Source organism: Podospora pseudoanserina, chromosome 4, assembly GCF_035222485.1.
Source record: "Podospora pseudoanserina strain CBS 124.78 chromosome 4, whole genome shotgun sequence".
NCBI classification, from domain to species: Eukaryota; Fungi; Ascomycota; class Sordariomycetes; order Sordariales; family Podosporaceae; genus Podospora; species Podospora pseudoanserina.
Window position 1 is genome coordinate 1,400,284 of NC_085923.1, and position 13,042 is coordinate 1,413,325.

A 13,042-nucleotide genomic window follows, 5' to 3' on the forward strand; every position below is an offset into this window, starting at 1 on the left:
TCTCTGAGCATGGTATCTCTATGTCTAAGGAGAAGGTAGACTGCATCTTGAACTGGGAGAGACCTACCACACTCAAGGCCACCCAATCCTTCATCGGCTTCGCCAACTTCTATCGACGCTTTATTAGGGGGTTCTCTGCCATTGCCCAAGCCCTCACGGCATCCCTAAAGCTCGACGCACGTCAGTGGAAGTGGACACAAGCCATGGAAATAGCATTCAACAGGCTCAAGGAGGCCTTTACCACTGCTCCCATCCTCGCTCACTTCGACCCAGCAAAGCTGGCGGTCCTGGAGACGGATGCGTCTGACTTCGCCCTGGGTGGAGTAATGTCCCAGAAGGGGGACGATGGCAAGCTCCACCCGGTTGCTTTCCACTCTAGAAAGCTCACCAAACCAGAGATGAACTATGAAGTACACGACAAAGAGCTACTGGCTATAGTCGACTGCTTTGCAAGATGGCGGAGATACCTCGAAGGGGCAGAGCATCGCATCGAAGTGTACTCCGATCATCAGAACCTGGCATACTTCACCACAGCGAAGGTCTTAAATAGACGCCAGGCAAGGTGGGCGCAAGAGCTCGCCGCCTACAACTTCATTATCATGTATCGGCCTGACGACGACTTAACGGCAAGGCCGACGTGCTCTCAAGACTCGATCAGTATCGGCCTGAGAAGGGGGGGGATGAGGACCACCATCACTTCGGTCCTAAAAAGAATCACCACTTTTCACCGCCAAACGAAGGACCTTCTTTCCTGGTTTCTTCCGCAAGGCTCGCCAGTATACCAGTCGCCCCGGCGTGGAACAACGACTTCCTCGCCCGGGTCAAGACAGCTGCTAGCAGAGATACCGACTATACCAAGGATCTAGCAGTACCGCCTAAGAATGAGCACGAGGACCACGGTCTACTGTACCACAACAACCTGTTGAGGATCCCTAGCGACCCAGCACTGCGAAAAGAGATCCTCGAATCTGAGCACGACTCCGTCGTCGCAGGCCACTTAGGCATGGACAGGACTATCGACCTTATTCGACGCAACTTCTGGTGGCCAGGTATGGATCAGGAAGTTCGCGAGTACGTACGAGGATGTAGAGAATGTCAACAGAACAAGCACCCACGCCATGGCACCTTCGGGTTGCTCCAACCAATGGAGATTCCGTGGAAGCCGTGGAGAGCGATCTCTATGGGACTTTATTACGGATCTTCCACTATCCTCCGGGTGTGACTCGATCTGGGTCATCGTGGATATGTTCACCAAGATGGCACACTTCATCCCTCTACGTGTGGAAGCGAAGAAAACTGACGACCTGATCCGGATTTTCGCGCGCGAATACTGGCGACTCCACGGCGTGCCGGCAGATATCATCTCTGACCGCGATTCACGCTTCACCGCGCACCTTTGGAAGGACTTCCTGAAGCTCGTCGGCATCAATAGCCGTATGAGTACAGCCTTCCATCCTCAGACAGACGGACAGACAGAAATCGTGAACCAAGAATTAGAGATGTATCTCCGCGCCTTTGTCAACTACGAGATGGCTAACTGGAATGAATTACTTCCCATGGCAGAATTCGCGTACAATAACGCCCGTAAGGCACCAACAGGCATGTCGCCTTTCTTCGCCAACTACGGTTACCACCCTGCCTCCAATAACCCCTCGTCGAACACCACCGTTCACAACCCTTCGAGCCGGCTATACGCACACTGGATGACCCAAGTTCACAAGGAAGCGCAGAATTCTCTGGAAGACACCCGCAAGCGCATGAAGCGGTGGGCAGACTCGAAGAGAAAAGAAGCACCTTTGTTTGAACAGGATCAGCTTGTGATGCTTAACGCCAGGCACATCAAGACCCGTCGACCCTCCAAAGCTGGATAAGAAGATGTTAGGCCCGTTCAAAATCCAGAAGGTGATCTCGCCTACCGCTGTCCGACTGACTCTCCCCAAGCACTGGCGAATCCACAATACCTTCCACGTCTCCCCATCGAGCCCTATCGCGCTGGCGGACAGGCACTGCCTGACCCAGACCAGGTCCTGCGAGAAGCTGAGCCGGTAGAGGCAGAAGACTATCAAGTGGAAAAGGATGGACTCGACCACGATGGGTGAAGAAGTTAAGTATCTGGTCAAGTGGGAAGGTTGGCCTCAAAGGAAACATTGGACGTGGGAACCTTTCGATCATTTCTACAGCGATGGAGCCAAGACAGCTTTACGAACCTTCCACGCTCAATACCCTGACAAGCCAAAGGACTCACGCCTGGAGGCATGAAGCCATCATCAGGCTCGAGGGCGAGCATGAGAAGGGGGGAGATGGTGTCACACGGCAAAAGCCAACTACCTGCAACCATGCCCAACAACACCGCCGATACTACCGCAAGGAGGGGTAACTGCACGTTGAGAACCTCTCATTCAAAGTGAGGCAGGCAAACAGAGGCATGGCGGTTATCAAAGGAAGGCCACTGGCCAGGAGGATATCGGAGGACTTGGCGATGGCCTGAGGCCAACAAGGGCACGGGCCACGCGAGGAAGGATAAAATACGCGTTTGGAAACACCAAGACTGTATCTCTTCTTCTTCTTTTCGGTATCACAGACTTCGTTCGGAAGGGATCTTCCTCATCTCGAAATACAGGTTTGGTTGTGGCCAGCTTCTTCCACCTTCTCCGCCACCGCTTCGGAAGGGATCTTCCTCATCTCGAAATACAGGTTTGGTTGTGGCTTCTTCCACCTCTCACCGCTCGGAAATACCTTCCTCCGTAGTCTATTGACCCATGGGACTAATAGCTGGTAATAAGGCGTGAATTTCTTCTTTGCCCTATTGATGAAATCTCCTTCATCAGATACATGCCCTTTCTTTAGGTCTGCCGGTTTGTCATCACCCTCGTAATTCCAGCTGTCAAACTCAGTTAGTCCAATGTCTTTACCCGGTCCATTGTAGTGGATACATATTTCAACCGCCGACTTGGCGCAGTGTAGTAGCGGACTGTGCCCTACCTGCGAATTACCTGTTTCTTGCTTTCGGGATCCCCAATCTAAGGAGATCATAATGTAGAGAAGTTCAGCAGGTGACACGGAAAAATAATACCGGTGAGATTAAATATTCGGCACGTCTGTCAAGACAACATGCTATCACTTCCTGCCTGGTTTGTCGACATCTCCTATCAGAGTAATATTGATACAGGGAACGAATCATCTCAATTCAGCACGGCCTAACCAACCACTGGCCCTAATTCTCTCCGTTTCCGAACCTGACAAGCTACAGTGGACCCCTGGATCGGCCCGTTGGGCTGCGCTCATGTCGCCAGCGCCGCGATTTCAACTTTGCCCGAAATATCCCGAGATGTCTCTCACAACCTTTTGTAGTTCTTCTGTGAAAGGATCCTTGCATTTCTTCTGTGGTAGTTCCCTCTTCCTCTTCCGGTTTTGGCCGTTTGGGCTGAGCGGGCCAAGAGGCTGGCGACTGCGGACCTCTGCTCTCTCGAAGTCAACGACCATAATATTTCGGTTGTACATGACGTTGCGTAATTCCGCATCGCAGTGTAAAACTCGGAGCCGATGAAGTTCGGTATAGGCGATGGCGATTGCGTCGACGGCAACCACCTTGTCGATCCGGTCGACGCATTTGGACAGTGGCTGCCCAGCCCAACTAAGCAGCAGGAAGTGCTCGGAAACACGGCCATCGCAGTAGTATGGGAGGACCAGGTCTATTAGACCGAGACATACCGGAACGTGCCTCCCCTGGATAACAGAGAGCTGATTGTAAATTTTCTCCTCATTCTGTAGGCGGCCACGATTTGCTGACTCGACGCCCTTGGCAACAAGTGTGTAACCGTGGGTGGACAGTCGGACCTTGAAGAGCGACCCGACAGCTCCCGCCAGGTACAGCGGTGCGGAGTCGGCGTCACGGCCGCGGTCACCGGCCAGCTGTGCACGAAGAAGATGCAGAAAGTCGACGCGGCTAATGTGGCCTGGTTTATGATAAGGGGCGTTCGGACAGGACGGGTCTATCGGGCCGCCAAGTGCAAGCCCAACAAGGCACTGATGGGTGCAGTACGCTCGGTCTTGTATGTCTGGCCGCCTTCCCCTTCCGCCACCTCCTTTTCCAGAGCTTGCGTCCGATGTGGCGACCGCGCCGCCAGAGGCGCCTGATGTCGCAGGTTTCCTGCCAGAACGAGTCAACCGATCCGCCGTCGGTGAAGGGGGTGGCGGTTCATCATCGTCCTCATGTGGTAGACCGGACTCGATGCTGGCCTGCTTGCAACTTAATCGAGTCCGAATTGGCGAGCGAGTAAAGCCGCGCCAGCGCTGAGGCTTGTATGGGGAAGCGTGTTCTTTGTCCTTGCGAACTGTCACTGGGATTTTGCTCAGCACATCTTCGAACTCCACGTCCCAAATGTCAAGTCGTTCAGCGGCGTCGTGCCAGGATTGTGGGGGCGGTGGCGTAAGGACGGCCTGGAGTATGAAGGCGAAGACCTGCGCGACAGCCGTGCGATGAAGTCTGTTCTCGTCGTCCTCGATCACATCCAAATTCGGCACGCACACGTGGTAGAAGACCGTGGCGGGATCGTCTGGAATATAGAGAAAGACGAAGACTTGTCCCGTACAGACGTATCCATACTGCATGCCCTTGCCGACCATGTAGGAGAAGAGTTGGGTAACGACAGCGGCGGCGAGCGCCCTCGACGCGAGGACAAAGCCCTCGCAGTCCTTGTTGATCACGTCTCGTCTCGGTTGGATATCAGACGCCAACCCGGTAACAATTTCATCCTGGCTTAGCTTGTGTGGCGCCTTGTACTCAATGGCCATCGCCGGGATGTTGGCGCCGTCTGCCGTCCTGTATATGCAAAACTGGTCCGCTCGGTTGCCTTTCCCTTTCGCGCCGCGACGCGGTTTTCGGATCGCTGCGGTCGTTGTGAGGGGTGTATCTGTGGCATGGCTCCCGGCAAGGGACATGCGCTCGAGAGGCTTGGAAAGTGTGTCGTCGACGGTGCCGAGATTCGTGTGGCTCTCGAACATCACGGTTCCCCGTAGGCCAAGGGAGTCTCGGAGCTGCGTGTTTTCGGATACTGCAGCAAACAGCTTCTGTACTGCATTCTCGACGGTGTCGCGCTCGAAGGAGCGAAGGCCTTGCTCGCTGCTGATCGGGTTGATCAAAGACTCAACATAGGCCATCTGGTGTTGGGATGGGAACACAGGGTTATCGGCGAAGGACGGGATGGAGAGCTGTTTCCATATTTCCTCTTGCCTTGCTGGAAAGTCGTGCCATTCAGCGATTCGTTGGGGGTAAAGACGGCCGACGGGATTGGTCGTGTCACCTTGGGTGGTCAGAGAACGGTCGGTGACGACCTGGATAGCAAGACTGAGAGAGTGACAGGTCTCAAGATAACCCTCCAGTGCTTGTAGCTGCGATTTTCTTGCAATCTCTTCAGCTTTTTCGCGTCGGCGTTGCTCCTCTTCTCGTCGGCGTTGCTCCTCTTCTCGTCGGCGTTGCTCCTCTTCTCGTCGGCGTTGCTCATCGAAGGCGCGATTCTCCGCTTCTTCGCGCAGGCGTTGTTGCTCCGAAGCCTGGAGCTTAGCTTGCGCAAGAGCCTCTCGTAGTCTGGCAAGCTCGTCGGCCATTGCGAATGTGTAGAAAAAGGCGTTCTTGACGGTGGAACGATTGGATTCGAAAGTGTGAAGTTGCCGAAGGAACGTGCACCCAGAATTGTTTCTGACACGCGCGGCAAAACCGGCAAGTTCCGAGCTACCGCTTGTCCATCCTTTCCAACCCTCGTCACCAACATGGATAAAATGCTCACATCTTTTGGATACATTCTCAGCTAGCCATTTCTTGTTGTTTCACCAATCCCTGCTCCTGCCGCCCCCTCATCCATCCATCATTATCTGTGATATTAACCACCCCCCTTGAGTGCCAGCTAAACCCCGCCGAACATTCATTTTTCCCCTTCCTCCCCTTTTCATAGCCTGGCAGAAGTGTGGGAAGAGACGGGCATTCTGCTTTGTTTGTGGCAGATGATAGCCTGGTGCTACTTTTGGAGCAGAATGAGAAGTGAATAAAGACGCCACCAGCAGCCTGTCCTTCTTTACCAGAGCCCTGCTCTCCGCCTATCGATGACATGAATACAGGCTGACGTCTTGAACCTGCTGAATGTGCAAAACATCCTTCAAATATGTCTTTAGCTCCAGATGGCGGCGACTATGTTCGTTATCCAGGTCCATCAAAGCCCCATCGCCAAGACTATCAAAGGTCTCAGCAGTGGACGTGCCCTTTAACAGCATAGTGACGGTCCAAACACCATGAACCTGTTGGAAAATACAGACCTTAAAGGCCGCAGATGGGGATGGGATGACGTAGTTTTCTCCTGGTGTGTACTCGAAACAGAAATATGCGTTGGGGCCCAGGATATGGTTGAGGATCTTCACACCAAGTTCCATCGACTTGGTTGATACGTTGGAAAGGTCACGCAATTCTCCGATGGCATCTCGAGCAAGCTTGCGCTCCGCATCATCAACCTCTGATATATATCGTTAGCCTGTCCTCCAACACTCAAAAGGGAAGAAGATAAGTAACAAAAGGCTAGCAAAGGAAGCCGACACTTACATTCTTGAAAAGGCTGGGCATCGTGATCCAAGACTGGGTTTGACCAGGGGGCTAAGATAAAGGCAGCAACTAGCAGAACGATCCAAACCAATCAGACAAGTCACAGGATGGTTTCTGCTGGCTGGTACACATAGTTACGTACCTGAGTGACCACTGGAATATGGGAGGACGCAAGACCTTACGATGCGGTGCTTTAAGACGTAACCCCAACAGAGGTTCGACAGGCAATTAATGGCAATGTGAGCGGTGAGGATTGGATTTGTGGCAAGGCGAATTGACTTACTGGGCAAAGGTCAGAGTCGAGACGGAGATCGGCGACCGCGATAGGTAGAAAAAATGAGTGAAGGCCGAAGCACAGATGTCAGAGGAATGAGAGGCAGAAGTATTGACTCTTCAATGGGAAAAAACTGGTTGCAGAAAGGTGGAAGAGGAGGAACCCAGCTTTGTAGACAATCGAGTGGAAAGGCATTCGCAGGACGTCTTCCGAGCGAAAAACCCCCGCCGAGCGCAAGAACAAACGGTAGTTGCGTGATGTTGAAAATGGAAAAAGTGAAAAGGTTTGCTCTCTGCCAAAAGCCTTCGTCAAAACGCAGTGACCAGTTAACTCGGCAAGAGGTGATAAGTGAAGAAGGAAGGAGTACAATAGGGAATACCAACTACGGTTGAAATTCGGAAGGAGGGAAGGTTGGGATGGGACTCTTACTTGGTGAAGCCGACGGGCGTCTCTCGCGCTGAGTGGAGGATCTCTCTGACTGGTTGCGATTGGTTTCCCTAAAGAAGAATAAGGAATCGCAATCTCTCAGCGCCTGCTTTATATATAAGTGTTGGATGAAGGTCAACTGTGCGTAAGGTCTTTCCCTGACTATGGTTCTAAGTCTCTATGATGTCGGGAGAGGATGTGGTCAGGTCGATCGGAGCAGATGTAGAAACGAGGCTTCCTTACCTACGAAAGTAGTGGAGGTGATGTTTTTTCCACCTAATCTCTCCCCTGCCTGTCTACCAGAGAAAGTAGCGAGCACACGAATTTCCTCGTACCTGCAAAGGCTGTGGAAGCGATGTCTTTTCCATCCGATCTCCATCCTACCATTACATCATCCCCCCGTTCTGTCCAGCAGAGGAACTAATACAAATATACAGTTAGATCCCATCATTTCCACGCAGTAACCCAAAATTCCGTGTTTTAGACTGGTGGTTTAGACCTTGTCACCTCCGCCTCCGCGCCATGCAGAATAGCGGCAGCCTCTCATATATACCCAGCCCCTTCTTCACAAAGTCGGCTGCATCACCCTCCCCATCAGCTGCGCTACCCAACTGGGATCGCGCCAGCACTAGAATCGGAACAGTAAGCTTCGTCTCCACCCGCAGCATAAAAGGCGTAATCTGCTACTGGCCCAAAGTTCTTAATTATAACCTCAGAGGAGGCTGGCGAAAAAGGGATCTCGTCGTATAGGGCAGCACCAAGTCGCTCTCAGGCGAAACAATGAAAAGTCTTAGGGAATAAGGTACTTGGAATATATTCAGACTCTATAAGCATACATTCGCTATATATTTACACCGAATTTACAGTGTGCTCTTCTACCATAAAGATCCTCTGCCCAAGTAAAGGAGGTGAACGTCGATATTATAAGGAAAAGAACGGCCATCCCCATCCCCAAAGCCGCCTATCCACCCAGTATAACCTCATCGATCTAGTGCGCGGATTAGGGTAATATATTAACTTGAGATAACCCAAGCCGGTGCAGCAAATTTTCTCTCTAAATACAGCTGACCAAGTCTAGTGGAATTTTACGCGGCTGTCCTCGACGTTTCATTATCCCGGCCGCGCCAGACCGGTGTCCCATCTTAGGCTTTATAGCCTTCCACTTAGCCAGGAAATTGCCCATATTTTTCAGATGGCTTTCATGTTCAAGGGTTGCTTTCCACCGAACCCGGTAATGCGGCTTGTCGTCGTAAAATTCCTCGCCGATAATGTCCTCAGCTTCCCATCCATCAAGTAGGATATCATTGTCTCCGTTAAGAGATACTTCTCCCTGGCTCTCTGGGCCGGCGTTGCTGGAAACCAAGGGCTCTGGCGCGTCGCTATCGTTGGAACCAGCGTCGACACCTTTGCCTGCTCAGATATGTCAACATGTTGCCCTGCCGAGAAGTGCGAGATCTAAGCACATACCTGTACCAGTTACACGGCCGAATTTCACCCTGTTGCGTGCATTTTGTAGGAGCCTGTCCAGTGACTCAAAATATATATCGGATCGGCCCTCGTCAAGATCATCATCAGACTCATCATCGCTCGAGATCAGGATAACATCGTCTGCTGACGTCCCAGCACCACCACGTGAAAGATGCTGTGCATTCTCCAGCAGCGGGAGGTGCAAAGGAACCCCAAAGGTCGCTGTAGAGGGGTCAAGTGCCGGCTGGCGCTCCATCAAATCTCCTACCCGCGTCGCAGTCCCACTTAACCCAGTAATCGATCACGTTGTCCCGGCTCTTGGCTGGTTTAGTAAGGTTCACAAATACCACTTTCCCAACCCGCCGCTAATGAATGACCTCTGCGAAATCCCTGATGAGGTGCCGAAACTCGTGTGTCGCGAGGCTTGTTCCCATAATCAGAAAGACGTCCAGGCGAAGCGACTGGTCATGCCGTACAACAGCGGAGATCGACTCAGCTCGGGGGTTCAGTTCACCATAGAGCACAATATCAGGTCGAAGCCTCCCAATTGTGGATGCGCGTTTCCCTATTGCTTTTCTATCGTTGGATATCTTAGTGCAGGCTGGGCAAGCGACTCTGGATCCAAAACAGTTTCCATTTCTCGGCCACCCTGCTTTCAGACGAAAACTGGTCGGAAGTCCTAGATTTGGTGAGGTACAGGTAAGAGAAGAGGTCGTAATATTTACAGGAATGCCTGAGTTTGTGCTGATGCCAGCCCCTGCGAGTGTCACGATCTTAGATGCGATACCGAGGAGGTTAGCGATGGTTTGCAGATGGTGGTGGTCGTCTGGGTGTAGTTGGTGATCATTTTGCACCGATGTAGCGTTGAACGGCGACTGGTGGTTACAGATGGAGGCTGTGTGATGAAAACGAGATGACTCTATAAAGTACCGGGGCTCACTGGCTGGGGAAGGCGAAAATCGACGGATGAGGGAAGAAGAAGGAGGAGGTCCAGGACGGGTCGAAGAGGGGATTATATACCCAAAGCTCTAGGTGTCCAAGCCTCGGTCAGGCCAGCTGTGGGATAGCCTATAGCCCCTCCCCACGAAGCAGGTGCTTGGATAAATTCATAGGGACATCTAGTGGCCGTCCAAGAGCCAGGGTTAGCATAAAGTCGAGTAAATGTTTCTGAGCACGTTCCTTCTCAGGGGCAGTAAACAAATGTTACCTGGTTGGCTTAGAAACTAAAAGGGGAGTAGATCTAGCAACTAGAATTTCCAAACTTTTTTGGTAACTCCGATATTTTTTCGAGCCTCTGCCCAACTAAGAGCAGACTTATCGAGGATGACGGTTGTAAGGGTCAACCTCAAATCTGCATCGGTTGCCCGGTCAACCACAGTTCACCGTCAGCAACCTCAGGCTCACCAGTACAGAACCAACCGCCATCGGAAGACCCCGTTCTCGATGACAGCACCAGTTTTAACAGCCGAACGCTGTCACTGACAACGTTTCCAGTAGGCCAATGAATGACCGAGGGAAGACGCCAAAGCCCTGGTCGCGGAGCTATTTTCTAATGCTGAGCTGAGTTGAACCGTAACTTGGGTTGTGGAGATACTTGTCGTCGCCGTCTGAGGTCTGCGGTGGCTACAAGTCCATCAACCCACCCAGTGGTGCATAGTCACCGTCCCCTTCAACCTAAGTCCACCTCCCCTACCAGTCCAATCAACACTTCCCAGCACCTATCCAGACTACCTACTCGATAACAACTACACGAGACTGTCCTCGGACTACTACCGCTCGGTCGCAGCCCCTGAGCTCTCTCACTTCTTTGGTCGATCATTATGGTGCAAATCACTCGTCAAGACAAGCCACCAATTCCCACAGTTATTCTGGCCTTTTGACCCTATCTAGCCTTCATCAACAACTCAAAGTCCATTCTACTCAAACTATCCACCACCACAACGAAAATAAATTAAGGAGGTCAAATTAGATATCTTGTCTTCATGAAATGAACGTAACCTTTAGCAGTTCATCAGTCCATTAATTTAGCAGCACAAGATGGTCTACTATTTGGTTGCAGAAAGAGCACTATGCTACATTCTAGCGCTATTTAGTGAAGTAGCATAAGGCTCGGAATATTTATTGTCAGGCTAGTGATCACAGGCATGATATTAACTCCATAGGTACTGGGGAATAGCGTGTAAAGCGTATCATAAGAATTAGTGTAAGCAATGGTACGGTTTCTGCCGCAGCAGATTGCCCTGGATTGCTACTCGGTTTATCTGCATTAACAACACAAGACTGATTTCTAGTTTCTCCTCCTCCGCTTCGCCTTCCTTTTTGGTCTATGCGTCTGTATCAACTCAGGGTGAATGTACTTTCGTGAATCCAATCGTTCTTTCACTCGCCGCCTTTCCAGCGCAACAGATACCACACACCCTCTATATCCCGGGTAGCACGCAGAACATCTATACCCCAGTATAGCCCTCTATATTCCGTATTAGGCTTTTTGGTAAGCTCCTTGCTTTTGATGGTTTTCTGAGGCTTCCAACTACAGGTTCCATCAACCCCTTCCACAAATACATCCTCTCCCTATTTATCGAGCAAAGCGGGCGGCATTGTCCACCTCGCTATCCGTAGGACCATACTGACGTGTTGCCAGATCATCTTCGAGGTGGTCTATAGGGCTTGACTTCTGTCCTCCCCGCGCTTTGATAACAATTCGCGTGGTCTTAGGGATACAAGGGATGGCCTTGCTTCGGCCCTCTCCCAGAACTGACTTTAGGCTGCTTGATGACAATTCTGCCATCACATCTTCTGACCAGGTAGCTGAAGATGGAATCATCGGGGGTGACCTTTCGTCATGGAGATCTTCCACTGCTAGGGTATGAATCTGCTTGAAGGGCGCTTTGTTATCTCCAGGGCTAGGGTCAATGTGTTCTGCAGAGGCGAGGGAAAATTGCGGAGAAGTCGACATGCTTGTGTCTGCTGGTGCTTCGAGAAAGACTGGTCCGTCGCCTGAGAAGAGTTCTTTGGAGAGACGGCGCAATGAGACTCCTCCGGAAGGGTCGGAAGATAGGACCAACCTCCATCATGGTTTTCTTCTGGCCCTATCTGCGAGAAACCGTTTGTGACAGGCGACTCCGTCGTAGCTGTGGTATAGAATGTGGCATCCCTAGCATGCTGTTGCGTGGCAATTGTACCGGCTGACCAATAAGCAGACCATGAACCAATTGCACGCTCCCCGTCGACAGAAATTACTTCAAGGGAACGGGGTTGATACGGATGTTGCCGAGAAGCATTCCTGAAGCTCGAAATCGATGTCAATCCTGAAGAGAGCGGCGTGTTAGGGCGGGAAGAATCCGCACTCTCCTCTGTGATACTAGGAGTTTGATTTGATGATGTTGCCTGGGTGCACTCTGCCGATTGGCGCCTTCCGTCGGATCGAAGTCCTCTGGTACAAGAACTCTGAACTGTCTCTTCGGGCTGCTAACCAACTATGGTAAAGATGACGAGGAACGCCTTCGTTTCGATCTGGACTCGGCATCACACGATTCTCGGTCCTCACTGCCCCGGCAACGTTTTCTGCCTTTCTGGTTGCAGCCCCCTCCAGTTCCTCTGTTCTTGGGTAGTGGCTTGGTTCCGGCTTTCCGAGCTGGATAGCTGTGGGCATCCTGGAGGTGCCATCAGCATTCCTGCTCAGTGCTGGAAACCACGGCGCATTACAGGTGGGGACAAATAATGGAGTTCTGTTTCAACCCGCCAATATATTCCGTGAAGCATGCGTTGGTGTGCTTTTCCCAACTTGCCTTCTTTAGGTACCCGTGTAATCGGCGAGCGGCTGGCAAGCTCTTGTTACCGTAACAAGTTGCACACCTTCCCTCGTAGGCAGTAGACTGGCGGAATCGAACAAAATCGTACCGCAGAGGGACTTCGCGTCTGTCAAAATGTGCTTGGCAGTGCGCCTCCAAGGCTTCCGGAGAGGTAAGATACTGGCTACACAAGAAACTAAACTTGCAAAACCGTATGTCTTCTTGTAATAAGCGATATAACATGTGAATACGTGATCCCATCTTGCGGTTGAAAGATAGCGCAAGGGACGTTTTGGTTCAGCTTTGACCGGGGAAGCGCGGGAGAAACCATTGTTACCACACGGGTAAGGGATCCGTAGTACCTTTACTCTTGGCTCAACGCTCCTGAACCCATGCATCGTGGAAGCTTTGGAGTACTTGGAGGATGTGGGAAATAACTGTTGAGAAGCAGATGGAATCCCCGTGCAAACACTGTTTACCATGAATTAGATAGAT

At 51.6% G+C, this 13,042-nt stretch overlaps 4 protein-coding genes across 4 annotated transcripts; all 4 read right to left on the bottom strand.

The window, feature by feature from the left end:
• Nucleotides 1-2,604: 2,604 nt before the first annotated feature.
• QC764_404002 (uncharacterized protein) lies at nt 2,605-3,033 on the bottom strand (the record flags this gene model as incomplete). The annotated part of the gene is made up of 1 exon (XM_062946698.1): nt 2,605-3,033. One exon carries the CDS (start codon nt 3,031-3,033, stop codon nt 2,605-2,607), a length of 429 nt encoding a protein of 142 aa, XP_062800290.1.
• A 270-nt stretch (nt 3,034-3,303) lies between these two features.
• QC764_0064400 (uncharacterized protein) lies at nt 3,304-5,607 on the bottom strand (the record flags this gene model as incomplete). Its single annotated transcript, XM_062940555.1, has 1 exon — nt 3,304-5,607. One exon carries the CDS (start codon nt 5,605-5,607, stop codon nt 3,304-3,306), a length of 2,304 nt encoding a protein of 767 aa, XP_062800291.1.
• Nucleotides 5,608-8,438: 2,831 nt separating this feature from the next.
• Nucleotides 8,439-9,012, bottom strand: HST3_2 (NAD-dependent deacetylase hst3; the record flags this gene model as incomplete). Its single annotated transcript, XM_062946697.1, has 3 exons — nt 8,439-8,445; nt 8,513-8,699; nt 8,757-9,012. The coding sequence occupies 3 exons, from the start codon at nt 9,010-9,012 to the stop codon at nt 8,439-8,441; spliced, it is 450 nt and encodes a 149-aa protein (XP_062800292.1).
• A 2,319-nt stretch (nt 9,013-11,331) lies between these two features.
• QC764_403977 (uncharacterized protein) lies at nt 11,332-11,712 on the bottom strand (the record flags this gene model as incomplete). Its single annotated transcript, XM_062946696.1, has 1 exon — nt 11,332-11,712. The coding sequence occupies one exon, from the start codon at nt 11,710-11,712 to the stop codon at nt 11,332-11,334; it is 381 nt and encodes a 126-aa protein (XP_062800293.1).
• Between the last annotated feature and the right edge of the window lie 1,330 nt (nt 11,713-13,042).